The sequence below is a fragment of the Aspergillus brasiliensis genome, assembly GCF_001889945.1.
Source record: "Aspergillus brasiliensis CBS 101740 unplaced genomic scaffold ASPBRscaffold_10, whole genome shotgun sequence".
Lineage (NCBI taxonomy): Eukaryota > Fungi > Ascomycota > Eurotiomycetes > Eurotiales > Aspergillaceae > Aspergillus > Aspergillus brasiliensis.
Genome location: NW_027137451.1, coordinates 489,429 through 515,648, shown reverse-complemented (window position 1 = coordinate 515,648; position 26,220 = coordinate 489,429). Strand labels below are relative to the sequence as shown.

The following is a 26,220-nucleotide window of genomic DNA, read 5'->3' as shown; positions in this document are numbered from 1 at the left end:
ATTGCTCGCGATGTATCGACCTTGACTGATGTGTCATGAGCCCGAGTTCCCAAGTTTGGCTGTGATATAATCTTAAAGGGGACTTTAAACCCAGATTGCTGGGACGTTAAATTGAGTCCAGCACCTTGGAAGCGCATCCGTGAAGCCTACCCGCTCGTCACGATGTTCGCAGAGCTGCTCGGGCGTGATGACACCGGCACGACCAATGGGCCTGTTGACAGGTCGGTTCAGAAATGGAACCTGGCGACACAGATATTATGCATCACTATGATGACGATTTTCTTTGCTCTGCGGTGTTTGACCCGGCTTGTCATAATGGACGGCTTTCGGAGAGAGGATTGTAAGGGCTTGATGAACAGATCCTAATGGCCAGTGCTAACGGACTCACAGGGACATGTCTAGGTGCTTGGGTAAGGATGTTGATGCCTATCTACTGAATGAGATGCTCAACTATTTCAATGGCAGTTCCTCGGTGTCTGTTATTCGGTCATTGCTTTGATCAGTAAGTATAAACAACAGCCCTTTTCGGAAATTTGCTGAGTATTAGTCCAGTGGGACATTTCGGAGGCGGGATGCACTACGCTGATGTGCCTGTATCCCATCGCATACCCTTCGAGAAGGTATGTGAGAGCGTCACGTATAGTCCCTCTATTTGCTGTACTGACCTGTTCAGACGGTGTATGTGACAATGGTCATGTATGGCCCGACCGCATATCTGACCAAGTTGTCCCTACTTTGGATCATTGCACGAGTGTTCAGCCCTTATCGCAAAACCGTCGTATTCATCTACGTCTTTCTAGGTGTTATGCTAGCATACTATATTCCAGCGGTAATTGTCAAAATCCGCATCTGCGACCCGATATCGAAGTTCTGGGCCCCCGACACAGCAGGTTCATGTCTGGACCAGACATCAATTATTCTTGCCGATGCAGTCGTCAGCGTTGTTAGCGATATGACCATCCTCATCCTTCCCTTACCTTTAACGGTGGGGTTGCAATTGCCATTGAAAAAGAAATTGAGAGTCATGGTCGTTTTGGGAGCTGGGGGGCTAGCATGTGCATCGAGTGTTGTCCGCTTGATTCTTATCGTGTTGACGGGGCAGTCGAAGGATGGAACATTGGCTTTCATGCGCATTAACATGTTTGGGTACGACTACTCTTCCAACTTCAGTATCATTGTGTTCCCTTTCTGACAATTATTTCGCCGATAGAAACGCCGAAATAACGATTGGGGTCATTTGTGCCTGCCTGCCCGCCCTTTCAGCTCTAGTTTCCCGTACCCACCGCGAGTACACGAGCAACAGATACCCGAGTCATAAGAATACCCAAACGTCACAGTACGAGCTGAGCAAGGTCAAGAATAGTCGTCCTAGCCGCAACGATAGGAGCAAAAACCAGATGACCCTGACGGAGGTTGGATCGGACCAGGACATTCTCATCCCAAACGCTCAGGAAGCGCCACGGATTGAGACGACGGTTCGGGGTGATTCAGAACGGCAAGGCACAGGGACCATGGGGATCATGAGGACAGTGGACGTCTCGACGACTGTGACATCTCGATACATTGAGAACGAATGACATGTTAGTGGGCTTTTGGCGGTATAGCGGCGTTCCGGGGGATACCATTATGTTGTGCCTTAACCGGTCTGCATCTCGAACGAACTACTCCACATGGTTTTCTTAACGTATATATTCTAATATAGTGTATCATATACCTTTCGGTTCTCATAACCGCCCTTGATGTTGATTTACATCTGTTTCAAATGTTTTTTGACGCCAGGAAGCAACATGATGGTTGTTGACATGCTCGAACATTGTGAATAAACATCTCTGCACCGATACTGGGGTGCTGATGGGCCCACATAATTCCGAGAAGCTTAGTATATGCTTAATCGCTATGAGGAACAATGAAGCTTTGAGCTGACTGGTTCCTGGGAGGACGAAGAACCATGACGTCATGTTCATAAGAGGATAGTAGGGCACATTCCGGGGTCGGCCCGTCACGAGATTGTCTGCCGCGAGTTGCCGCCATTGCAAAACAAGGAACCTTTGGCTTCGCCGGTGATGCTCGCCATCCAGCTAAATTTCAGTAGGCTCTTTGTCCTTCGGGGCTTTCTTGCATCTCATGGGCAGCCATCGGAACGGTCTAAGTATCTTTAGCTCGATAGTTACTCCATGCTTACCTCCGTGAAATGAATTATTAAGCTATATGTCTTGTCTGGAACTTTCATCACTACTACTTTCCAGGTTATAGCAGAGACCTTTCTCCAGGTTGGGTGGCGCTGTGTCGTCCCAACCTTTTAGATATGAATGATGATAAAGACCGACCTCAGAGCACGGAAAAGAGGTCCTTTTGCAAGTGGCTCCGAAGTCACTTCAATCCAAGGCCTGCGGAAGATGATGGGCCACAAGACTGGTGGATCGCATCTACTGCTATTCCTCTGGTAGCAGCTACCACGGCTCCTCTCGCAAATCTCATGTCGATTGTTGCCCTTGTGATGCCGTGGAAAAGTAGGCTTCTTGGAGAGACCGCATCATCGGGCGCGCAGGCACAGGAACTCATTAGTGATCCTCGATGGTGAGCGCAGATCGCTGGGATTTCGACAAAAAGTGCTAACCCTACCAGGTGCATAGCCCTTAATGCCACATCACTTGCGTGTGGAATTGCGGGCAACGTTTTTCTGCTCTTCAACTTTACGCGCACTATGCGATATATCATAGCCTTGCCCGCATCTATCATCCTCTGGTGCCTGTCCACGGGGATTCTGATCGGTATAACTGTTGCTACAAACATATATGATGGCCCCGTACCACCAGAACAGACATACTCCCAGGCCTATTGGAGTGCAGTCATCGCAGCAGCTCTATATTTCTTTCTCACTGTTATCCTAATGATCAACATGCTGGGATATGTATTGGGGCACTATCCGCAGTATTTCGCTCTGACTGACGGCCAGAGAACGTTGATATTGCAAACCACTGCGTTCGTGGTTTGGCTACTAATAGGCGCTGCGATCTTCCACGCCGTCATTGACATATCATTTGCGGATGCACTCTATTTCTCAGACGTCACAATCCTGACATTAGGGTACGGCGATATCACTGCTCCAACCTCGGTCGGGAAGGGCCTTGTATTTCCCTATGCGGTGATGGGGATAATCATCCTGGGACTTGTGGTGGGAAGTATCCATGACTTCGCCCGAGAACTACAATACGACAATGTCGTGCGGAAGCACATTGAAAGAAAACGACAAGCTACTATCGAACACTCTATTTCACTAGATCCAGGCGCAGAAGACCCGCGTCTCAAATACAAGAATAAGCGCTCACTCAAAAATGGAGGGGGTAGTGCCATCGGCGCATTCTCATTGGTAGGCCGACCGAAGCTCCTTATAATGAGGGAAGAAAAAGACCGATTCAACGCCATGCGAGCAATTCAATACGAAACCGTCCTTTTCCGGCGTTGGTACAATCTCATTCTGAGCGTTATCATGTTTGGTATAGTCTGGACGTGTGGTGCTGTGGTCTTCTGGCGCCTAGAACAAATCACATACTTCGAAGCCTTGTACTTCGGCTTTTGCTCCCTCCTCACGATCGGATACGGGGACATCACACCCACCACGAATGCAGCGAGACCCTTTTTCATTGTCTGGTCTCTTCTATCCGTGCCAACCATGACAGTCCTTATATCTGAAATGAGCGACACAATCGTCGTCGCATTCAAGCACGCCACCAGCGTTTTCGCAGACTGGACCGTCCTCCCACAGTCAGAGAAATACAGGGAATTCCTCCGTAAATTCCCAGTCCTTTATACTACACTGCAGCATCGCGAAGAAAACAGACGAGTAACCGAAGGCTTCCACGTCGGGTTGGACAACGAGGAAAGAGGCACGAGAGCAGAGCACCAGCACAGCCCCGAACATCCACCTGCAAGATCGCTCGAGGAACTTGCCAGCGAGCCAGACACGGCTTCAGGCACGGGATCAGGATCCACCATCCACTTCGCACAGCAACTCGCGTACGCGATTCAGCGAACTACCCGCGACGTTGTAGAGGGCGAGCGGAAACGATATAGCTACGAAGAATGGGTGGAATATACCCGACTCATCCGATTCACGGATCCCAGTCCAGACGGCGTAGAAATCCACGAAGATGAATACGGAATCCTGAATTGGGATTGGATTGGTAAAACAAGCCCAATGTTAGCCACGCAGACGGAACCAGAATGGGTTCTGAACCGTCTCTGCGAGAGTCTGATTCGGTATGTCGATGTCCAGGCGAGGCAGGCAGGCACCACGAGAGAGGAAGATGAACCGACCCTGAGGAAGCAAAGGGAAGTGAAGTTCGAGGATGATCAGTAAATAAGTTCAATTGCTTCAAATCGTGTACATATTTTTTATTTTATTTTATTTCTATTTCTATTTCTATTTCTTTTTTCTTGATCAAATCTAGCTATTTCTCTCAATTGGATTATTAGATTTCAGTAATACTGGACCATGTGACCGTCACACAGAAACAACACCCTCCACTCCATATATTATAAACAAAGTATAGTCATCTATACTTCTCTTGTTATATCCAGCAGAACACAAGTGACACAAATTCCCCTCCTTAACACCTAACATATACACCGATAGACGTTAAGATCCTCGGCCACCCACCCGGACTTCGTTCCGTCCCAGAATAACTAACTCAACCAACGTCTCCGCACGACCCAACCAGCCAACCACATACCACCCGGAATGCAAACCCCCTCCCTGGATCAGCGTCGTAATGAAAGGAAAAGAAGGGGAAGCAACTCTCCTATCTCCAAAGTAAAAAAGCGGGGTAAGCTGTATCATGTCATACTCTCTTCTCTTGATCATCGTATATAAGAAAGGACAGTAATCGTCTAGTCTGTCTAGCAAGCCGGCTACTAGGCAACTAAACTATTCATACCTACCTGCATTTGTACTTACTTATCATTCAATTATACTTGTTACCAGTACCTATTACTATCGGAACTGAATATATTACCAAAATGACGAAACAACTCGCTCCAGGTGCCCGGATGGAGGGCAAGGTTGCTATCGTTACCGGTAAGTTTTTCCTCCCTTTTCTAGTCTTCTTCCCCCGCCCCCTCCTTCCTTTATGTTGATTAGTATCGCAACACAACTCATTCGAGCTGTTCTGTTCGTCTATCTATTTATCTACTAGTCATCTGTCTTCGACAAATATATCCCAATTTATACATGATACTAATCAACTCATACCCCCTTCCAATGCTAACGAGGTAACCTCTAGGAGCCGGATCCGGATTCGGCGCCGCCATCGCGCAGCGCTTCGCCTCCGAAGGTGCTAAGGTCATCGTCGCGGATATCAGCTCCGAAGGGGGCCAGAAGACCGCCGCCGTGAATCCGGAGAATATCGTGTTCGAGCAAATGGACGTGACCAAGGCAGCGGATTGGAAACGCATTGTGGAGAAGGCGGTGTCGTTGTTCGGAAAGTTGGATGTATTGGTGAATAATGCGGGGACGACGTATCGGAATAAGGTAACCTCCCCACTTGAGCTCTACTCATGGTGTCTATTATGTCAAGTAAGGCTCATGTATGGTTGATCAGCCGACGCTGGAGGTCACCGAGGACGAATGGGAGCGGGTGTTCAATGTGAACGTCAAGGGAGTTTATTTGGGCAGTCAGGCATTCGTGGCTCGGGCCATTGAGCAAGGCCAGGGAGGATCGATAATTAATATCTCGTCGACGGGGGCCTCGAGACCTCGGCCGGGGTTGGTGTGGTACAATGCGTCCAAGGGGGCGGTTTCGAATGTGAGTGGAATGTCACTATGCTTTCCTCTTGGTGTGGGGTTTGCATTAGATGCTGATGATTTGTATCAATCAGGCTACCAAGGGTTTGGCGGCTGAGTATGGGCCACATAATATCCGTGTCAATTCGGTCGCCCCTCTTCTGTCGGCCACGCCCTTGTTCTCCGTGTTCACGGGAATGGAAAATACGCCGGAGAACTGGGAAAAATTCATCGGAAATGTGCCGTTGGGTCGTCTCACGGAGGGGGACGATGTGGCAAACATTTGTCTGTATCTGGCCAGTGATGAGGGGCGTTTTATCAATGGAACGGAGATGGTCATTGATGGTGGCAAGTGTATCTAAGTCGTGATGTCGATTATTATCGGAGATGGGCATGCAGAAATACATTTTGGCAACGTTCTGTATCTCGACCTAGTGAATGCTGTCAGCAAATCAATACCAGCACGAAATTCTGCTTTTTGGCCATGCAATTGTAGAGAACCAGGAGCTTATCTACGTACTCACCTTAATTATGTCCACGAAGAAGGATCGAACAGAGAGATATCTTCCTCTAACAGGCCCATCATGTGCTGATTTCCTGAGAACCAATTACCAAGTTGACTGGTCTGGGGCATTGGTGCAGAGTATTGGCCTTCTATAGTGGCCCGTGCATCTCCAGGCGCTGACCCAGCAGGAACAGGGGCGGGTGGTGCCCAGGCGCCATAGTTATCATCAGCCGACATAGGTGCCAATCCAAGCGCGCTGAGGTATACATCAAATTCTTGACCGACAGAAGCTAGCTCTTGATCCTCCTTGACCTGCACTTGCTCTTTTGCTTCAATGTACAGTCTAGCCACATTGCTGAGAACCTGACAGAGCTGATACAGTTTCGAGATGGCCTCGGAAAGGAAACAGTTGGGCTGTAATGAAGCCACAAAGTCTTCAAGCCGAGCAAGATCATCCCATGATGATACAGCGATGGTATGGCAGAAGATCACTATAAATGGAACAAAAGGTGCATAGAGAATGGTCCTGGGAGGGTAAATTAGAGATATGGCGGTGTGCCAAGGCAAGTATCTGCAACGTACCAATGGAAATAGGAGGCCTTGATATGCTCTGACATCTCCTTCACGTCCACCAGGCAGTTTTGATGCACCTCGAGGGCTGATCTGGCGGTTTCGATGCATTCATTGATGAATGTTCCCTGTGTTCCTTGTGGAGGTATGGCTCGGTAAATCAGAGTTAAGACTGACAAGCGGGCGACCTTGTCTGCTCTGAAGAAGACCTCATCAACTGGGGATCGATGATCGTTGAAATGGATCCCCTGGAGCATGTTAGAATCTCATTAGATACCTGACCAATAGTACATACCTCGAATGGCTCCATAATCTCTTGCTGCATCTCAGAAGCCAACTGGCGAGCATGAGCAGCCCGCTCACTTTCCGGTCGCGCCAAAGCTGCAGGGCTGTAGAGAAATTCATACACCTTTCCCTGTATTGTTGCGAGTCGGACCCACAAGAAGTATATTTTGTTATATGGCTCATCTAGTCCGATCATTTCGATGTTCACAACCGAAGTGACGTCGTAATCTTGAATGGTTGACGCACGTCCCAAACGCAGGGAAACGGCTTTGTCTAAAACGTAGATCGTCCAAAATAGTGCATAGCCAAGTGTGGGCTTGCTGTTCTTATCTGAAGGGCTTGATCGATGGTACCCGAGTGTTTGGCATAAGCGGACGGCCGCTGAAATCAAAGTCATGGCGAACGATGGCTTCGACGTCTCGATTGCATAGACGGCCTTGATTCCTGTCAGCAGTCTGAACCGTCTTATTTTCCGTTACAAAGCTCACCCCTAAAGCGAGTGCTTCGATGTTATCATCGTTCGCAGACATGAGAAGGCTCAAACTTCCCAAAGCAGTTTCAAGGTTGACGAGACAGAGTTTAAAATATCTATCATACTCCTCTCTAGTCTGTGAATCCTTTGCGATAGCGACCACGTCGCTGATCAGGTAGAGAAGGGCCCCGTTAACCACAATAAAAGTAGCATCGGAGTATTCTTCTGTGGAGAAATAAATTTGGCGGCATCTTTCAACTAGCCGTGGGGGCGACAGGAAAGGCAAGTATGCTTGCAGGGTACTTGGTTGCTCTGGCAGTACGTTAGGTAAAGCTACCACAAGGACAAAGAATGCCTCAGAAACTACCTTGGCATTTGCGCAGGAGTGCCAGAACAACTGGCGCCGGAGGCATGGCAAGCTCGCGCAATCCTGAGCCGGGAATAGCCCTCTGATTCGGGAACCGCACCTGGCGAGATGGAGATTGTGCCTGGTGGTCCTGCATACTAACGATCTGCTTCAAGGATGCAAGCGCGGTGCTTATTTTGGGGGTCGACATCTGGAGCGCACGGTGGGAAACGGCCGTCTCCAGGAATTCTCTGGCGTAGGCGGAATGGGCAGCAAGAGAGGAATTGCCCTCAAAGGCAGGAGTAGACTCGTGTTGTTCCAGGGTTGCAGCAGCACTAGTGTAATTGGTCGTAGTGGATGGACTCAGCTGGGTTGACAGTGGAGTAGTCTGATGGTATTGTTCTGAAGGGCCCTTGGCTTGCGCTCTGAGTTCCAACAGGGTGCGCTCGATGTTACCCAGGCGTTCTTCGATCAGGTCAATCTTCCTCTCACTACACTAGGTCAATTAAACTCGAGAAGCAGGCTACTTGCTGCACGTACTACTGGCTGGAAATAAGGACGCGTTTCTTTGGCTCTGGGGGCCTCTGTCCAGCACCAGTTGAGCGGCAGATGATCTGGGAACTGCGGCAATTGGAGCAGGGAGATCGCTTGTCGCAGCGTATCTAGTAGTCGCACAAAGAATCCATCAATGTCTATCCTAAAAGCGAAACCCACATCTATTGTTGATGGACTGCAGCAGTGACGTACCTTTCGGAGGCGGCATTGATCGCACTGGCATCTGTCAGCATTCTGGACTGGAAGCCGTCCATAACTACTAGTATGAGCATGCGGTGCAACTCGAACTTACCGCACGCCTGACAACTGGCTCCCTCTCACTCTCGGGCCCCTCGGGCTCCATGTGGTCAAGCATTCCAAGATCACCGATTCCCGATAGCGCGGCTTATCACTTTCTCAGCAGAGTAGAGATTGTGAGTGTTGGGGAAGGCGAGGGCGAGTTGGCTGCAGGAAGTGAGAGACTGGCGGATCCCGCGGAGGCCGAGAGGATGTGGACCGAACTTTGTTTGCTTGGCCAATGGTCAACTCTCAGCGAACCTTTAGCATCACGGAACATCTACGGAGTACTTCAAACTATTCTTTTCCTGGATCCTCTGTGATACTTTCTACTTGAGACAGTTACTATTATTGTTATGTCTGTTTGACCAATACATGCATCATGCAGCAGTAGCCCTTGCATATGTAGAGCTGATTCTACTTGCGTTCTATGTCCCACCCTCCGGTCTGGAACTGATAAACTGCTAGAGATATTCTATTCGTCTATGCATTTTGCTCGTGGTCGCATCATAGCTAGGCGCAAAACCTAGTCAAGTCTATAGTAGGTCTATTTCCCGCATCCAAGGCCGGTGAGCCTCCCCTCTTCTTGTCTCAGGTATAGTTGGACCCATTATCGGGTCGGTGTTTATCGCTCGGATAACTTCAACAAGCGACCAGAGACCCGCAGCCTAGACAGCCACGGCTCGTTTGTAGCCAGGGGAATCTGAAAGTGTAGGCGAACCAATTGGCCAAATCCCAGAAACGGAAACGGGACTCAGCTCACTTCTTGATTCCAATGACAGCCAAGTTCCTTGGACTCTCCTTGTACTCAAACACCGGCTCAACCCAGCAGTCCTTCACTGAATCGTGTTCCCGCAGGAATTGCCATCTGTCGACGACAATGATGGCTTCGACCAGAGCCGCACTGAAAGCCATCAAGCTCCAGACCACGCTCAGGTTCTTTTTCGCATACCAGTAGTCCTTCACGTAGCGTTCAAAATCCTCCTCGGTCAAATCGGCCATCCCTGCCTTGACCTTCTCGCCAAAGTTGGGGTCGCGACCCAGCTTCGTCACCGCAGCATTGGCATACGCGGAAAAGGAAACGAAAGCCGATTTCCGCAGGGAGCCTACAATCAGAGGGTTTCCGGCATCTTCAGGTTCGGTGGATTCCTCATACAAATTGTCCGGGTTCTTGGGCTTCGCAACTACCTTGCGATCCACAAGCATGCGCTGGAGAAGGCTGCGATAGAAGTGGCGGGTGAAGAAGTCTTCGCTATCTTTCCTGCTCCAGTTGTAGGGGGCCTGCAAGGACATCGAGCGGGCGGTGATATTGAGCTTCATGCCCGTTCCACTCTCATGCTCGTAATCCTCAAACCGTTTCGACATGGGGAAGCCATGAGGGTCGTATGCAACGGCATCCTTTGTCAGACGGGGGTGCATCGACCGCAGGATGGGAAGCTTGTAGGTAGCAGGACCCAGTCTCTCGGTGACCAGATTGTAGCAACATCCGATCATAGCAATGGCTTTAACAGAGGGATTCAAGGTCAGAGACCGGACTCCATGATGGAGAAGGTTACCACAGGAGTGTAGAGAAATGACCATGACGTTAGCATCCTTTGGTTCGTCTTGAGCTTCAGTCGCCCCTTCGACAGGCGCAGCCTCGATGACGTCTTTGATGATGGGCTCCAGGTAACCGTCCCTGATCTCGTGCTCAATATAGTCCATTTTACCTCTAGGTTTCTCCGGATCTACTTCCTCTTCGGTGGCAGATTTCGGCACATTGCGGTAAGGAGCAAACCCGATCTCGCCAGGTGCAAGACTAATATCACGGAAGACGTTGATCATGGCCATATCCTCTTCACCACCGCCTGCCGCATCGCTTGGGCCCTTTGTAGCATCCTCCTTCGCATTGGCGGATTCTTGACGATCGGCATCCACCCCTGCAGGCGCATCCGGTTCTGCACAGGTCTTGCAGTTTGCCAGTTTCTTGTTGTACATGTTGATGCGTTTCTTTTCCTGCAGTTTCGCATGGATATCCATTCCCTTCGCGCCGCTGATGAACTGATGCTTCCGCTCGATGGCAACGATGTGTCTGTTGTAGGGGGGACACGCAAGCGTGCGCCCGAGGTAGCTCTGGCCCGAACCAAAATCGACAATGTGTGTGATGGGATCGCCCCGTTGCTCGTCCACTGTTTCACAGAGGGAATCGACGTATTTCGAAAAGTGCGCGACCTCGTGATACTTCTTGACATTCATCCCAACCGCGATCTTCCTCGGGATCGAGGGCGTTCCGGGCTGCGAGGGGGTGAAATCCCGTCCCAGGCTCAGTCGACGGATCTGATGGATATACTCCAATAGGTCCAGGGGAGGCAGGGGCGCCCTGCGCCACTGTGCGCTTGACTCGCCGCCATGCGCCGCAGCCTCCCGACTTTGCTCTAACAGAGGCCGGATGTCATCCCGCAGGAGCAGGTCCAAAATGTCTTGCACATCATGGTGGTCGAAGAAGGTCCTCCAGTGTTCCGGCAACAGAGAGGTGTACAGGTCAGGTTCTCGGGTCAGGAAATCGAGGATGTGTACACCGCCGCAAAGATGCCTGAAGATGGCGGAAGAATTCGCGAAAGACAAGAGGGCCTCGACGTAGGCATCCGGATCCGTCCACTCTTCGGCGAGTGGGAGGGGTTGCGACGGAATCATGCGTCAGGTGCGATTGCAGCGAAAACGGGCTAGACTGGGATGGCTATGCAGGATGACATCCGAACCGGATTGAGGAATTCTGAAGATGCCTGACAGGAGGAGTCCAATAATAAGAAAAGAACCAGGCGGGTGGGGGATATGAAGAGACAGAACAAGGAAAAGGAAAAGAAATGAAGACGAGATGTGGTGGGGTGATTTGCTAGTTATCGATATACCAACAAGTAACCAAGTCTCCAAACCCGAAATTTTTCGAGGGGCGATCGATAGAGCAAAAGGCGGATTTGGTTTAGCGGTGGTCGGACCCACCGATCAAAAGAAAAGCATCCAGTTGAAGATGCGGAGATGGATCCAAACTCGACTCATCATTTAGCAGAGACTAACCCAACGTTTGATTGAACTGTCTGACCCTCTCCTCTCATCTTTCCCAGTTTCCACCTGATCTAGTCTGGTTATTGGTCCTGGAAATTTTGGCAGCAAAGTCTTTCTTAGCGTGTCATAGACTAGTACTTCATTGACTTCATTCCTTACCCACTCCCTGTTGAACCCCTGGCGGCCAGTCACAAAGGGCACTATTGAAACTATATGGGCTAGTGAGTCCTGGAAAGCCGCTGATCGCATGCTTCACCATACATCGTGCCTCCATGTGTCTCCTGCGACACTCAGCAGAAGCACTAGTTTGTCCTGTTCATGGTGCTACGTGTGACTTTGGACCCTTTTGAAAAGCCATAAATAGTGTGTCGAGGCAAACAGCAAAGTCGGGCTTGTGCTGGCAACCCATTTTCCCTGTTCCTGCTCTCTCTTGTCTCTTCTCCTCTTCTCTCATCTTAGCACAACTCCCCCCTGTCTCCTCCAATCCCATCCATCCCGTAGTCCCTAAATTGCCTGATATCCTGAAACGTGGTCAGGACTTGTCATCATCGACCAAAAAGCCAGTCCACCCCAGAAATGATACCACGTATTATATAACGAAGGTGACCAGTCAGCTTACTGTCATTCGGTTGCTGCATTCTGCATCCTGCGCACTCAGCCCTCCGGTATGCACCACTGCAGCCAAGCGCCCAACTGATAATCTGCCAACGCGTCACACCGTCTACGGTTGATATCAGCCAAACGGCAATATTTCCCCTTACTGCCAAGAAAAAAGAAACAGCGAATCCCTCGGACCCGGTTATTAAAGAAGGCGATGTCACGCCTGGCCGTCTAGATCCTGTACCACTCGAAAGGGTACATTTGAACGTGCCGCTCCACGGTAAGTCGGGATGATCTTCCGGAACAAGACGATACACAGCCAAGCTTCTTCTCCTCCTCCTCCGCAAATGCGCAAGAGACGTCCTATACTGATCCGCCTCCTCAAGCAGATGTTGACCTCATCTCCGAGGCGGGAGGCCCTTCCTTTCGGCTTCGTCGCCGATGTTCTGTTTCAGATCATCATCAATGGCGAGGTAAACACTATCTTGACGCTTTGCCGGTTGAACCGCGCCACATACGAGACGATCAAGGTGTTGGAGCCGCACATCTGTGGCTGGTTCATGCGCTTCCATGGGATCCATGAATTCAACCCTATTCTCACTCTTAACCCGTGGACGGGAGAGCAGAGCACACTGACCGTGCACTCCCTCGTAAGGTTCGTCCAGCGCCACAACATCGCCAAGGATTTATCGCGACATATGGTACCGTCAGTATGGGGGCCTTTCTGCGACGATGGGAATCCAGAGATGAACTTTGAAGCGGAGTTACGCCTTGCCAACCGGTTGGAGAGAGGGTTACACGTGCTCTTTCACATGGCTGACATAGCCCGTGACACCGAAAGGCTGAAACCCAGCAGGAAACCGCTGGCTCCTGTTGTCAGTGGACGTCTCTTCGTGCTCGGCAAGATGTTGGATGAGTACGATGAGCTGCCCCAACACAGGAAACAGTTGATGTCATTTGAAGAGTACACCAACCACGTTTATACAGTTCTAAAGTGGGGATATGGGGAGGCCGACATTGGCCGCAGGCGGCTAGAATTCCGAGGATGGCTTGATGAGCAGACCGAGATCGACTTTCATGCGTCTCTGCGAATGCTGCGCGAGCTGATGGAGCGCATGCTTCTCCGCCACGGCCCCAAGGATTGGCACCGCGACGCCAAGAACGAATATAGCGTCATATCTTGGTTCCTCCTGAAACAACCGCCACGCTCACTGGCGAAGCTGTTCTTGAGTTCTCAGAACGACTGCTGCGATCTTGATGTGAAAGCTACTGATTGCGGTGTTAGGAAATGCCATTTCTCAGACCCGCTCGACAACTACTGGAAAGCCTGGAAGAATGTGCCCGACCTAGGCTGCCAGGACTGTGATTGCAAGCGACGAGTCAGAAGTTGGAGCGTCAAGCCTGCACTCATTGATGCCCGAGGGAGAGAGTTTAATCGTGCTGCAGAGCGATACCTGAGGGAGATGTGGAGTCAGCGACACGTCGGTCTCCATCGTGCTTTTACCATGGGCGTTTTCACCACAATTATCGGATGAGCTGGGATCATTCTGTCATACTATTCTTTCCTTATTTGGATGAACTTTGAAGAGAACAAGAATGTCATTATTATTTACTACGCAGTAAGACAAGAGATTCCATCTAGATGTTGTAGATACATCATCGATATGGGCCCGACGCCGCCTTCTTCACCGCCCGTAACCCCGAGCCTCCGTAGTAATCGGCTCCGGATCCTCTTAACCAAACCCAATCAACATCACTATCGCCGTCATTTCCCAACCTCCAAGCATCTCTGGAAGCGTGTTTTTACCCATTGTAACCATTTCATGACCTTTCTCTAGCATATACCCAATTACCCAACCAACTATGGACCACACAGACCCCTTCCTCCAAGTCCAAGCGTACGTTTCTGTCCCCCTTATTCATCCATCCAATCTACAAAGCATCAAGCCAGTTAGCTGACGTAGCACCAATGCCAACAGCGACGTCCTCTCAACCCTCCAATCCACACGTCCGCTTTTCTCCTCCTATCTCCGCATCCGCTCCCTTGCCAAGTCCCCCAATAATCCAGAGCTCCAACAAGCGCGCTCCGAGCTCGAGACAACCCTCACCGATCTAACCGCGGACCTAGACGATCTAGTCGAAAGTGTGCGTGCAATCGAGCAAGATCCATATCGATTCGGTCTAGAGCTGGAGGAAGTTCAGCGCCGACGAAGTCTTGTCAATGATGTCGGCGCCGAGATCGAGAAGATGAGGGAGGAGTTGCAGAGGACGGTCACGGCTTCGAGTGGTGGGAAGGGCACGGCTGGTGCGCTGCCGAACCCGGCTGACTTTGATAATGTCTTATCGCCGTCGGCGGAGGATCAGGGAGATGATTACTATGCTGCGATGGAGCAGCAGCGGCAGATGGAGCTGATGCACGAGCAAGATGAGCAGTTGGATGGGGTGTTTCGCACGGTGGGGAATTTGCGACAGCAGGCTGATGATATGGGGAGGGAATTGGAGGAACAGGGAGTCATGATCGATGAGGTCGATACGCTGGCCGACCGGGTAGGCGGCAAGTTGCAAAACGGCATGTCCAGGCTCAAATACATTATTCGCAAGAATGAGGGTAAGTGTTTACGCTACTTTACATTGCTTTTCTTTTTCAAAAACGTTGGCTGATTATCGATTAGATACAATGTCATCCTTTTGCATTGCCGTCCTCATATTCGTTTTGGTCCTCCTCCTCATCCTGCTCATTGTTCTTTAAGACATGGAAACATATGGTTACAACTGCATTATTCAAGACAAGACACGGTGATATCTTTAGACCTTGGTCTTCTTGCGGGGACGGTCGTTCTCGTCCTCCTCGTCTCCCGAGAAGTCGAGTTCACTGTCGTCAAAGTCGACCTCCTCGATCGCCTGATCCGTGACTGGAAGAAAGGTCAGCTTGGAATTCATACGGGATCAGGAGACCACTGACCATAGTACTTCAAGGCGTTGGGCCAGAGGTCCTCAGCGATCGCAATAGCGAGCTCATCGCCACCGGGGAAGATTTCAATGTCATCGAACTCATCCTCAATGTCGTCCTCGTCATCATCGTCCTCATCCTCACCCTCAACAGGCTCGCCCTTGAGGAGCTTTTCGAACCTCTCGTTATCCTCCTTGGTCGCGGTCGCAGACTGCTCAGCAGTAACATCGCTGCCACGGTAGCCGAAGAAAGAGAAGAAGCTCATGCCACCGGGGCCATCCTCCGGGAGCTCATCCTCATCATCGTCGATCTCCTGGTTCTCAGCGGCCTCGATCTCATCCTTCTTCTCAATGACCTTGGTGAACTCAGGGAGCTTCTTGCGGTCACCGCCCTTCTTCTCAGCCTCAGCAAGGTCGCAAGCAGCGTCCAGCAGACCCTTGGTAGGATCCTGGCCCTTCTTCCAGTTGATGCGGACGGGCTCCGAGACCAGACCATCCCAAGTGCGCTTGTGACCCTTGGGGGTAGTGATGACCTGCTTGCGCCAGTAGAAGGTCTTGACGAGCTTCTCGTTCTCGAAGTAAGGGTTCTCGTCGCCGGTGCGGAACTCGAAGGTCAAGCGGAAGCTGCGGGGCTCGCCCTGGCCCTTCTCGTCGATCTCGAAACGCTCAACGGTGAGGTTCTTCAGGGTGGAAGCGAGGATCGTGGCATCAATCATGGTGATGAATTCCTCGATCTCGGCGGGCGCATTGAGCATGACGCGAGTCCAGAAGGTGTCGCGCACATCAGGCTCAGCGATGACCTGGCTGCGCTTTTCGAAGAGGGGACGAAGCAGGAGAGTAGACTGGCGCACTATTCCATCATACCCATTAGTTAGAATAGATCCTAATTTCAACTCCATCACCAAACCAATAATGACAATCATCAAAAGATGAGAGAAAGATAGAAAGAAACATACACTGCTCCACCTCCGCGCGAGCAAACTGCTCCTCCACCAAAGAGATCTTCTTCGCAGTCTCCTTGCTCACCTCGGGGCGCTGAATGCGCTCCAGCAACGACGTGTTAGCTTGTTGTTCCTCGGCAGACATGGCGACTGTTGTATCGTAAGTCCTTTCCAATGGATAAATAAAAAAAGAAAGGAAAGAAGGGGGGTATATAATTGAAATTGGATTGACTATCCCAAGAACGAAATGGGGAGTGGGTATATATTTAGATATGGTAGAAGGAAGAGAGAAAAAAAATTTCTGATCGTTTCAAAAAAGTTTACTGGTTGGTTGATTACTGCGCGTAGTAAGGTCAGGTCAGGTCAGGTCAGTCAGCGCGCGGGCGCGGGCGCGGGTGGGCGCAAAGACGGGCGGAAGTTGCCTACGTAGTACGGAGTGGTTAATTAGCTTAGCTTAGCTACCTAGCTATTAGTTATTACTTACGGGTTGCCGCTGGTTAAGGGGATGGTCACTGTGCTGTGCTGTGCTGTGCTGTGCTTTACTGTATGCTGACTAAGCTAACTAGCTAGGCTGGTTTGGGTAGGTTGCACGGGAAGGTAGCTGTTAGGTAACCAGCTAATTTTACTAAATGTGGTTAGTCACTTTGTTACACTGGTTGTTGGTGGATTAGTAAGGAGGAGGAAGAACTGACCAAGTTAGTTACTAGTTTGCAAGAAAAAATTGGTGGTAGGGGGGTTATATGGATGGGATACTCCGGAGTAGTGTAATTAAAGTGTAGGGAGAATAGCAATTCGATTCGAGTAATAGAAAGATAGATAGGTAGGACGGAGGACTCCGAATGCCGCCCTCCCTGCCTACAGAGTAACGTATGTAGCAGTAACTAGTTACCTCGTCCTCCCCGTCAACGATTCTTCAAGGCACAAGACTGACAAGTAATCATATTTATAGCAAGCATTGTAAGACAGTACCCTGCTATACTACTGTTTGGATGACGGTCAGATGCTCACTCTGTACTACTTCCTCTAAACATGCAATAGTAGGAAACGTCTACACCATACTTTTGATCTACCACTATACCGAATTAATATCGCTCATCATCAACCACACTTACCTCCACAGGCAGAGAATGTTCCAGCCCACCTCTTCGAAAACCATGACCTGCACTAGTTAACTCACGCCACGACAGGGATTCTAGTCCAGCTCCGCTTCGGGCGGGTTTTCCCAGCAAGCCAAAGAGGCTCGTTGCTTTTTCCGGGAGATCTGCTTATCGGTGGCGGAAAAAAAAAAAGGGCTGGGGGCGGATTAGCTTCGTTCGGGGTAAATAGTTTAATTCATCATGAATCTGGGGAAGGAGATAATGCTGCTTGCTGCATTTATATGCTCCGTAGATGATTCTGGAATTTCAGGTAGTCTGCTGGCAAGTGACGACTGGCAAATTTTGCACAGTCAAGTAAGGGATTAGTACTCCGTACTCAGTCGGTAACCACGATCAAGTCAAGTAGTCAGGTCTGGCGGACTGAGAATGAGCTTAGTCCATTCCAATATTAGCTTTGCTATCTACCCAAGTCACCATGGGTCTTGAGTCATCAATTCCAGCAAGTCAATCAATCAATCAGATCCCTTCATCAGGGTACTCAAACAAACAAACAGCCGCCGGTGCGATCATCACACCCGAGGGGAATAATCGGCAAACACATGAATGCAGATCACTTGAAATGCATAGTGAAGAATTGAAAGAAAAGAAAAGGAAAAAAGAAAAAAGAGAAAAGAAAAAGAAGGAACAGACAGAAGCGTGATAAACAATAATCAAGAAAACTTTTGGCGGATTGGCCTCCAATCCGACATGTCCATCATCATGCCTGCAAAATTCGTAACGTGCGTTTCAACCAGCAACCCATTAAAAATAGAAACTTTTTCCGCGGTGAGATGGAGATGAGATGAGATGAAAATGGGCCCCATCATGACAACCACTCCTGCGTCTTCGTCTTTCCCATTATGGTATAATTTTTCCGTCTCCCAAAGATAAGACCCAGGCCAGTTCGCCAGTAATGCATGAAATGAAAAAACAAACTCAGAACAGAATAGAAAATGTAGGGAAAAAACCGGCACTGAACGCAGCGGCAGGAGTGAGGGACAGACAGACAGGACAACCGGCCGATTTCGGCTTGCGCTCAGACAATCGATGTAACCTCCCTATCGAGCCAATCGCGCCCATCGCTAAGACGACCTTGCGGCTGCCCTTCCCCATCGCTCACCGACCGAAGTGCAACGCAGCACGTCAAATCGCGCCATCACAACATCCAGTCCAGCCCGTTCGCTTCCTCTTCCACCGGAAAGACTTCGCGCGCATATTCCTCCATGTCTCGCCAGCCCTGCCATAGATGTCGGGCCTCATCTGTAACACGCAATGATATGACCCCTCCGGGACCCTGCATCATTCCCGCACCCGCACCTTTGCCATTGGCTGGACCCAGGCCCTTCGGCGACCCGGCAGCAGGACGGGAGAATTCGGGCTGCGGGAAGTAGGGTGCATCGCACTGTCCAAACACCACCTCAATGGCTTCCAGTTGTTCCCGATACCCGGGCGGGATATTGACCTTGACTTCGACCTTGGGCACGCGGACGTAGCGGCATGGGCGACCGAGAGCGCGCGAAAATGCCGCACAGACCTGGTTGGGGGAGAGGGTCTCGAAGGTGAGGGCGATCCTGCGCGGAAACATTAGCTATCAGCTCCATGTTCACTATCCAATTAATGACCGAGGAAAACCTACCGATGGCCATTCCACTTCTTGGGCCCGTCCTTGAAGATCTGCAGCAGCGCCGGTCCCACGTCATGCTCCGCATCCAGCCAGGGGAGTGGGATGTCCGGGTCGAAAGGCGCATGCCACTCAAAGCTCCCGTCCTGCATCAGCTCCATCTGGAAGAGGGGGTATGGTAGACTGGTGAAGTTGTTGTTGTAGATTCCGGCGTAGACAAACGTCGAGGGCAGACCGAGTTGACGAACGTAATTCTCCACGGTGAACTTGGGGGCCCAGAGGGGCACCGGAGGCCATGGTCCATGCACAGAGTGATCAGGCATACTGCTATAGACGTAGTGTTGAATGGTTCCTGCTCGCTTGGCGGCATCGGCCAAGGCGCGTCCGATCGCGACTTCGTCACCAGACTGAGAGGTAGTGTTGATGAAAGCAAGATTGGCCCCTTGGAACAGGGAGTCCATCAGTTCTGTGTTGCCTAGGAGAGGGCCCTGGAAGAGAGTGACATTGGGTAAGGTCTGTAGTTCCTCCGCGATGATGCCCTTGAGCGAGTGAATCTGCGCGCGAACATGGTGGCCCACTGCCGAAGCGACACGGATCAGAGACGCCGCCTGGCGACCCGTAGCGTTCACCACGGCAATGGTCTTTCTTTGTTGTGTCATGAGTTATATCGGAAGAGGAGGAAGGATATGAATGCGGGCACAAGAGAGAATTCTCCGCGACAATAGGATAATAGGAGAATATAAAGGGGGGGAGGGGGAAATGTAAAAAGTAAAGAAAAGGAGAAAAAAATTATGCGGGGTAAAAAGTAAAGCAAAGGAGGAAAAGTGACCAGCGGACGAACACGAAGTAAGTCGGGCAGACCAATGGAGGAGCCAACGGTCAACTTGGAGCAGATCTGGAGTTAGGTCAGGTGGCCTCCCCGAGTGGGAATTTGAGTCAATGCGAGGCCGGTTTATTGCTAACTAGTGATTTTGTGGCGGTGGTGAGGCAGCAGACGTGATCGTGTGTCGCAGTTGTCGAGAGAATTCTTTTGTAGTAGTAGTACGGATTCCAGTTGCTGTCCGAGTGGTACCTCGACGAATGGAACAGTGGGGTAGTAGACGGAGCAGTTGGCGGAGGCGCGCACGAGGAACGGAGAGTTATATAGCTCAGTGGGATATGATTGCCTGGGGGAGAGTTGATTCGACAATGCCGCAATCGAAGAAATCAATGGTGCAAGATGATGACGGGTCAGGCAGCTGTTGATAATGTTGCTGTTGCTGCTGCTGCTGTGGTGAAGAAGCCCCGGGAAACTACAGAGTACAAAAAAGAATCCCACCACAGAAAAAAAAACGATTCGATGATGTTGGAGACAGCGGCGGATGATGAGATATTAGGTGCTCCAACTCCAGACCGACACAGCCGGGCTGCTCGCCAAAAGCCAGGTTTTTGTTAGTTAATGCAAAGCAGCGCCTCCTCCGTTGCAGGCACGGATCTCCCTCGTCGAGAGGATAATATGAATAATAAGAATCACCGAATGCTCCAACGAGGCCGAACAAGTGGACACCCCCCCAATGCCGGTCTGGCGCACCAGGCAAGAAAATGACCTCACCCAACTGAGAATTTTCAACCGAACTGTACCAAAAAGAATATAATAATCAACAGCAAAAGAAAAGAGCAACAACAACAATAATAATAATAATACGTTAGTTAATGTCGCTGCAGAATAATCGCAAAAAAATGGTGAAAATGGCCGGGAAAAAAAAATAAAATAAAAATTCAACCGCCAAAAAAAGAGCCGTGGATCAGGTCTAGTGCTTGGTTCCGAGATTCGCACCCACAATGACCCTAATCAGCCCTGTTGGTCAGGGGAGACTGCACAAGCTTTATCAGATTGAAGGATGAAGTGACGATGAAATACAATTGACGAAAAGTTCCAAGGAGGAGATGCAATGACTACGTAGGAGGCAGGCTTTATAAAAGAGACATGCTGCTGGTCTATAAACCGAAATAGAAACCTTCTCCCCCTTTCTAGGCACAAGTCGGTGTGCTCGCCGCCCACGTATCTAGGGGCCTGGAAGCGACGTCGTAGAAAAGAAAGAAAGGGAAGTACTAACTGCGGTCTGTGTGCTGCGGCAACGGGGACCCGATGAGCCCACGACGACCATCGGCTGGTCTGGATTGGGATCGTCTGGGGTTTGCATCTAATATGGGAGGTGGTACCCATGAGTGAATTTCTTGGACTCCCAGGCTCCCACAAATGGTCCCCGTTCGCTGGGAAAATCCTGGCCAGAAAAAAACTGCCCCGGTCCCATGATGTGATGGGGGAGCGTTCCGATGTGCTTTCCGATGGGTTTATATCGAGTAATGCGAAACAGTCATAGAATGGAAGACGACTTAATTGAACGGGTGTCAGGCGGAATTGCAAACTCTGGATGGCTGACACGATTCCAAGGTACTCGGCCGTCTGTTCCTGAGGGTCCTCTTCTCTCGATTTCTCTCCCATCTTCCATTGCGTGGTGGTCTCCATCAGTTCCAAAGCCGGGGATGACAGACCAGCTCGGCAGATGAGGCAACTAGAGCAGCAGCCCTGACATGAGAACGGGACCTTGTTGGATGTTGCTAGAAGTGCCCACGATGTCCTCAATGGCTGAGGTGACCATTGACCTTCTTTCCTTTACGTAACTCGGATGCAGTTCAGGGGTGGCTGGACAGGGAGCTGAAAGGACCAGCAGAATCCACATCCATCATCATGATGGATAGAAAACTATGGCATCATGAGGCTGTCTATCATAGTAATGTGATCAACCTGAGTATAGTGCCTATTGTAGGGCGTTATGTCGACCCGTGGCCTGCACTCCAGGTAGTATAGGGATGCGATGCACCTTCCAACATTAACAGTTCCGGCTAAGATTAGAGATTCTTCATTATTGCTGGATTTGGGTAGCAGAAAAAAGCAAATTCCGTTCTATCAAAGACCGTCCGATCCCGGCAAGTGCCAGCCAATTGCAGCCAATGAGGAGTGTGGGCGGGGGAGTAGCGGCCTCCCACTGATCGACTTCGGGGGACAGCCACCGATTCTGCCAGAGCAGTCAGTCATCTAGTAGACATCTAGTAGTCCGACGTTATACTTCTAACATACTTTCTCTGTCCATATCCCGGCGGTCGTTCTTTCACTTTTTAAATGTATATAATCCTCTCTCTCTCTCTCTCTCTCTTTTCTCTTTAGTTTCATCTCCTGCTTTCTCTTCTTCTTGTCTTTCTTAAACAGTTGAACCAGTCCCACGTTATGGAGTAGTAACTAATCCACTTGACTAGCGAAGAAACCGCCGTCACAGCCGACTGACAAAGCCCGAGCAGCCCACGTTGCTCTCCAGACCCATCAGTCCAAATCCTTCTTACCGGCCAATCCGTGCGCCGCAGCGTCTCACGCGTCTGCCAAGACCCGAGAGCGGTGTTCCTTCTGGGGCTCCTTTTGCAATGAAAGTGGTTCTCTACATTCTATGGGCGTCGGATGATTGTTTAGTCCTCCCTCTGACAGTATGGAGTAGTAGTAGTACCACTTGGGACTCCATTACCTATTGCTCTCAGGTTTCTCCTTCCACAATCTCAGTAAGGGGAAGGAAGATCTCATCCGACGGTATAACAACGGTATCCGGGCCATGTCTGCAAGGGAGCAACCTTCATTCTGATCAACACCTTATCTACCTGGGACTACTACTAATTAGGAGAGAGCAACAACCGCGTGGTGAGAGCACGGGCGGTCCAGTTTCACTCTAGTAGCATCTATCTAAGAAATATCGAGTTAGTAGGATATTTCTTATAAGATGAGGAACTCATCGTCATCGTCATCGCCATCGTTAAGCCACGACCGCCCTTTTGATCATGTGCGACCCGGTCAGCTGCTCGGTCATACTTTTTTAGCAACTTGACTACTGCACTCGTATATACTGGCCTGCTGCTTGTTGAACGGTCTGTAAATGTAGTAGATGTTTTATCCCGATCAGGAAGGTCGTCGGAGCCACTTCACTAACCTCCTACGTACTACTAACCACTAACACACTAGACTAACTACTTAGTACTACTACGCATCTCAACTGGGGAATTAGGAACATCTCAGCAATGGCGCAATTCAAAGCGGGGTTGGCCGACGTCCATCGTTTTTCCCCTCCATCCATCCGACATGCATGACCCCCCCGACCTGCATGTCCAGGGATTCTGCAGCTTGGTCAGGTATCTCCGCGGATAGAACTTCCACTTCTTACTGTCTACATAGTAGTGTAGTAGTTGTTCTCCTCGTGGCAGTTAAGTATGTTTGGTGGTCATCATAACGTGACATTCCCCTCCTTCCATCATGTAGTTAGCTTATACAGTGAAGTTAAGTCAAGTGCCTGTTAAGAAACTACACTAGTATGTATGTTTTAGAACAACGCTTTTCCGTCTAAAATATAAGCAAAAGAGAAAAGAAAAAGAAACTAGAAAATACGACCCTAAACTATCAAAAGCTCCTTTTTGATCGCCATCTTCAAGGTGCCGATCCCGCCATCACTCGCTGTGCCATACGTCCTATAGAATCACTCGAATCCTCCAATTCCTCCATCTCGCGCTCGCTCACCTCGCGCGGCCCAATCCCCGCCAACCCCCAAACGCCTGGTCGGCGTCGGGCCAACAACTGCGCCGCCGTGCGTTCGTCGGAATGCAAATGCGCTCCAGACTTGCGTAGTAGCAGCACGTGCTCCGATAATCCTGCGTTGGCCGCCAGGAACAGAGGAGTCCGACCATTGCGGTTTCGCAAGTGCACCGAACCACCCTGGAGGAGCAGGTATCGGAGAATCTCAAGTGAGGGAGATGTCGCTGCGAGATGCTGTGGGGTGATAGTGATAGTGTCAGTATCAGTTTGCTTTTTCCCTTCCTCTTTTTTTTTTTTCTTCTTTTTCAAATTCAGCTCAAAGGGGGGGGGGGTTGCCTTACGATAGGTGTGTTGCCCGAGTAGTCGGCGTCATTCAATAACCATTGGTGTTCCCGGACCACGATCTCCTGCACGCGCTCGAGATCACCCTGCGCGATGGCGTATCCTAGCACCGTGAGGGACTGAACGCGCTCCGGAAGCGCCCCGTCCGGATGGCGGAAAACTGGTTGCGACACTTCGGTCAATTCTCCACGAAGAGATACCGACATTTGCTTGGCCACCCATTCTGGGGTGGAATCAGGAAGAGCGAGAAGGTATGACATCTTGGTCAGCGCAGCTTCGGTGGTCAGGTCGAGTCCTGCCACAACTCCGGCTCGCGAGAGGCTCATGCCCGGAGCATACACCGGGCTGACACTCCCCGTCAGACCTGGTGGGTGGATCGGCATCAGATTGAATTGTCTCTGCTTTGAAGGATGGATTATTGGCATGATGTTCACTTACATTGCGTGACATTTACGATCACAATGCCTCTCTTGATAGCGGCTGCCAATACGTTGGTCATGGCATTGTCTTGACCACTGGGCGCGTTACCGGCGCCAAACGTCTCCAACACTAACCCACGGAGTCCGTCCAGCTTCAGCACAGCATCAACCATCTCCGGCTTGATACCAGGGAAGATACGAAGACACGCCACGTGGGTGGTGTCGAGGTTGGTTTGGATACGGAAATGCTGAAGGCTCTTCGGTCGGTTGACCAGCTCCCAGTTCACGTTGGTCCGCATCGAGGTCGTCACCGCCAGCGGAGGGCAATTCGGAGAGTCAAAGGCAGCGAAATCGCTGGCCGCGACCTTTATCGACCGGTTGCCACGGAATAGTCGGTTGTTGAAATACAGGCACACCTCGGGAATCATGAAATGGCCAGCCACAACCAATGATCCGAGAAGGTTATCGGTGGCATCATTTTGCAACTCCAGCATGGGTGCTTGTGCTCCAGTAAGGATCACGGGCTTTCCGAGATTCTGCAGCATGAAGCTGAGCGCCGAGCATGTGTACGCGAGACTGTCTGTACCGTGGAGGACGACGAAGCCATCGAAAAGTGTGTAGTTGCGTTCAACGGTGTGGGCGATCTCAGCCCAACCTTTCGCATCGATAGAACTGCTATCGAGGAGCTCTTCGAACTCGAAGACAGTGTACCGCACCCGTCGCCCATAGGCTGTCTGTGGTGTGCGGAGAGTGGGATGTCCTTTGACCTCTCCGGAGGAGTTGATCACCACATCCATCATACTCGGGTGCGAACCGTCGTTGAATGTCGGCACCCGTGCCAGACATTGCTCCTGGAATCCTCTAGCGGGAATGAAGCCTGAGGGGGACTGTCGCATACAGATCGTACCACCAGTCATGATAATGAGGACCCGGGACTCAGGGATGAGATCGTCCGGCTGCTGCTCAAGCAGCTCAGGCAAGGGGCCATTGATATCTAGAGCTGCCATGATGAAGGTTTGAGACGATGATCTCTAATTCTATGGCGTAGACAAGGCGCACAGAGAAACAAATGAAGGCAACGATGAAGTCAGCCGTGAAAGCAGGAGTGCGGGGCCTCAGATTTCAGGCCGCTCAGATCCGGACGTAGCCACAAGGCTTTAAAAAGTATCTATCCAACAAACGGCCTCCACAAAAAGAACTTTTGGGGTCGTGGAGCTCGCGACTCTGGAAATTATCTCTCCTGTATGTGATAAAACCGAGCTGGATCAGTCCAGGGCAGGACGGGGTCAAGTCGTGTTGAGGGTTGGGCACACACAAGATAAGGTTAGCAGTTTAGCAAACACTATTTACCAGCTTCAAGAACCAGGAGAAAACAGTGGACTGCCCCTTGATCCTCGCCCCTCATATGGACTACAGAAGACTAGACTAGACCTGGGAAAATAGGCTACTTGTATGAGAGTTGGAGACACCACCCACATTGTCTCCGATTCACGGTCGCCGCATTACGTACAGAGCCTGCGTTGGTGGTGCCAAGAAGCCGCCCCAGCGCAGGATTTTCTTCGCCGGCCGCACTCTCTTTTCGGGTGCGGTGGATTCCTCCGTCAACTTTAACCACCACCGCCTCCACTTGCATGTTGGAGTAAGTCTGTGGGAACTGGGAAACGTTGTTGATCATCTTCTCTGGGGTTGGGAGGAGTAAGATGTGATCTATGGTGAGCGCTGCGTATATGTGAAGTCGTTATAGTTATGGAGGACTACTCCCAAGCAGCA

The 26,220-nt window shown here is 50.6% G+C and overlaps 11 protein-coding genes across 11 annotated transcripts; 5 read left to right on the top strand and 6 right to left on the bottom strand.

The window, feature by feature from the left end:
• Nucleotides 1-52: 52 nt before the first annotated feature.
• Nucleotides 53-1,844, top strand: ASPBRDRAFT_45790 (putative integral membrane protein). The gene is made up of 6 exons (XM_067625490.1): nt 53-340; nt 391-410; nt 466-502; nt 553-620; nt 674-1,146; nt 1,211-1,844. Exons 1-6 carry the CDS (start codon nt 163-165, stop codon nt 1,575-1,577), a joined length of 1,143 nt encoding a protein of 380 aa, XP_067476705.1. The 5' UTR covers nt 53-162; the 3' UTR covers nt 1,578-1,844.
• A 461-nt stretch (nt 1,845-2,305) lies between these two features.
• Nucleotides 2,306-4,360, top strand: ASPBRDRAFT_198123 (potassium channel family protein; the record flags this gene model as incomplete). Its single annotated transcript, XM_067621173.1, has 2 exons — nt 2,306-2,577; nt 2,626-4,360. 2 exons carry the CDS (start codon nt 2,306-2,308, stop codon nt 4,358-4,360), a joined length of 2,007 nt encoding a protein of 668 aa, XP_067476704.1.
• A 659-nt stretch (nt 4,361-5,019) lies between these two features.
• ASPBRDRAFT_131528 (uncharacterized protein) lies at nt 5,020-6,144 on the top strand (the record flags this gene model as incomplete). Its single annotated transcript, XM_067618335.1, has 4 exons — nt 5,020-5,077; nt 5,283-5,530; nt 5,601-5,804; nt 5,878-6,144. 4 exons carry the CDS (start codon nt 5,020-5,022, stop codon nt 6,142-6,144), a joined length of 777 nt encoding a protein of 258 aa, XP_067476703.1.
• Nucleotides 5,878-8,860, bottom strand: ASPBRDRAFT_76946 (putative C6 transcription factor; the record flags this gene model as incomplete). Its single annotated transcript, XM_067629341.1, has 9 exons — nt 5,878-6,213; nt 6,307-6,813; nt 6,870-7,105; nt 7,153-7,578; nt 7,631-7,926; nt 7,982-8,451; nt 8,501-8,622; nt 8,708-8,731; nt 8,808-8,860. Coding segments are annotated over 8 exons (2,129 nt in total), but the record flags the coding sequence as incomplete, so codon positions are not given.
• A 263-nt stretch (nt 8,861-9,123) lies between these two features.
• Nucleotides 9,124-11,894, bottom strand: ASPBRDRAFT_45786 (uncharacterized protein). The gene has a single exon (XM_067625489.1). The coding sequence runs from the start codon at nt 11,462-11,464 to the stop codon at nt 9,551-9,553; it is 1,914 nt and encodes a 637-aa protein (XP_067476701.1). The 5' UTR covers nt 11,465-11,894; the 3' UTR covers nt 9,124-9,550.
• A 927-nt stretch (nt 11,895-12,821) lies between these two features.
• ASPBRDRAFT_45785 (uncharacterized protein) lies at nt 12,822-13,973 on the top strand (the record flags this gene model as incomplete). Its single annotated transcript, XM_067625488.1, has 1 exon — nt 12,822-13,973. A coding segment is annotated over one exon (1,147 nt), but the record flags the coding sequence as incomplete, so codon positions are not given.
• A 323-nt stretch (nt 13,974-14,296) lies between these two features.
• Nucleotides 14,297-15,182, top strand: ASPBRDRAFT_130750 (SNARE domain protein; the record flags this gene model as incomplete). The annotated part of the gene is made up of 3 exons (XM_067618256.1): nt 14,297-14,331; nt 14,398-15,041; nt 15,106-15,182. The coding sequence occupies 3 exons, from the start codon at nt 14,297-14,299 to the stop codon at nt 15,180-15,182; spliced, it is 756 nt and encodes a 251-aa protein (XP_067476699.1).
• Nucleotides 15,167-16,921, bottom strand: ASPBRDRAFT_278438 (histone chaperone napB). The gene is made up of 4 exons (XM_067622442.1): nt 16,808-16,921; nt 16,339-16,745; nt 15,396-16,232; nt 15,167-15,345 (listed from the first exon to the last, which is right to left on the bottom strand). Exons 2-4 carry the CDS (start codon nt 16,466-16,468, stop codon nt 15,239-15,241), a joined length of 1,074 nt encoding a protein of 357 aa, XP_067476698.1. The 5' UTR covers nt 16,469-16,745; nt 16,808-16,921; the 3' UTR covers nt 15,167-15,238.
• A 1,694-nt stretch (nt 16,922-18,615) lies between these two features.
• ASPBRDRAFT_131298 (NmrA family NAD(P)-binding protein) lies at nt 18,616-19,739 on the bottom strand (the record flags this gene model as incomplete). The annotated part of the gene is made up of 2 exons (XM_067618318.1): nt 18,616-19,030; nt 19,096-19,739. 2 exons carry the CDS (start codon nt 19,737-19,739, stop codon nt 18,616-18,618), a joined length of 1,059 nt encoding a protein of 352 aa, XP_067476697.1.
• An 839-nt stretch (nt 19,740-20,578) lies between these two features.
• Nucleotides 20,579-21,764, bottom strand: ASPBRDRAFT_278384 (uncharacterized protein). The gene has a single exon (XM_067622439.1). It carries the CDS (start codon nt 21,587-21,589, stop codon nt 20,912-20,914), a length of 678 nt encoding a protein of 225 aa, XP_067476696.1. The 5' UTR covers nt 21,590-21,764; the 3' UTR covers nt 20,579-20,911.
• Nucleotides 21,765-22,192: 428 nt separating this feature from the next.
• On the bottom strand, nt 22,193-25,367 carry ASPBRDRAFT_57120 (putative lysophospholipase; the record flags this gene model as incomplete). Its single annotated transcript, XM_067627690.1, has 4 exons — nt 22,193-22,229; nt 23,700-23,923; nt 24,031-24,395; nt 24,470-25,367. 4 exons carry the CDS (start codon nt 25,365-25,367, stop codon nt 22,193-22,195), a joined length of 1,524 nt encoding a protein of 507 aa, XP_067476695.1.
• Nucleotides 25,368-26,220: the final 853 nt, after the last annotated feature.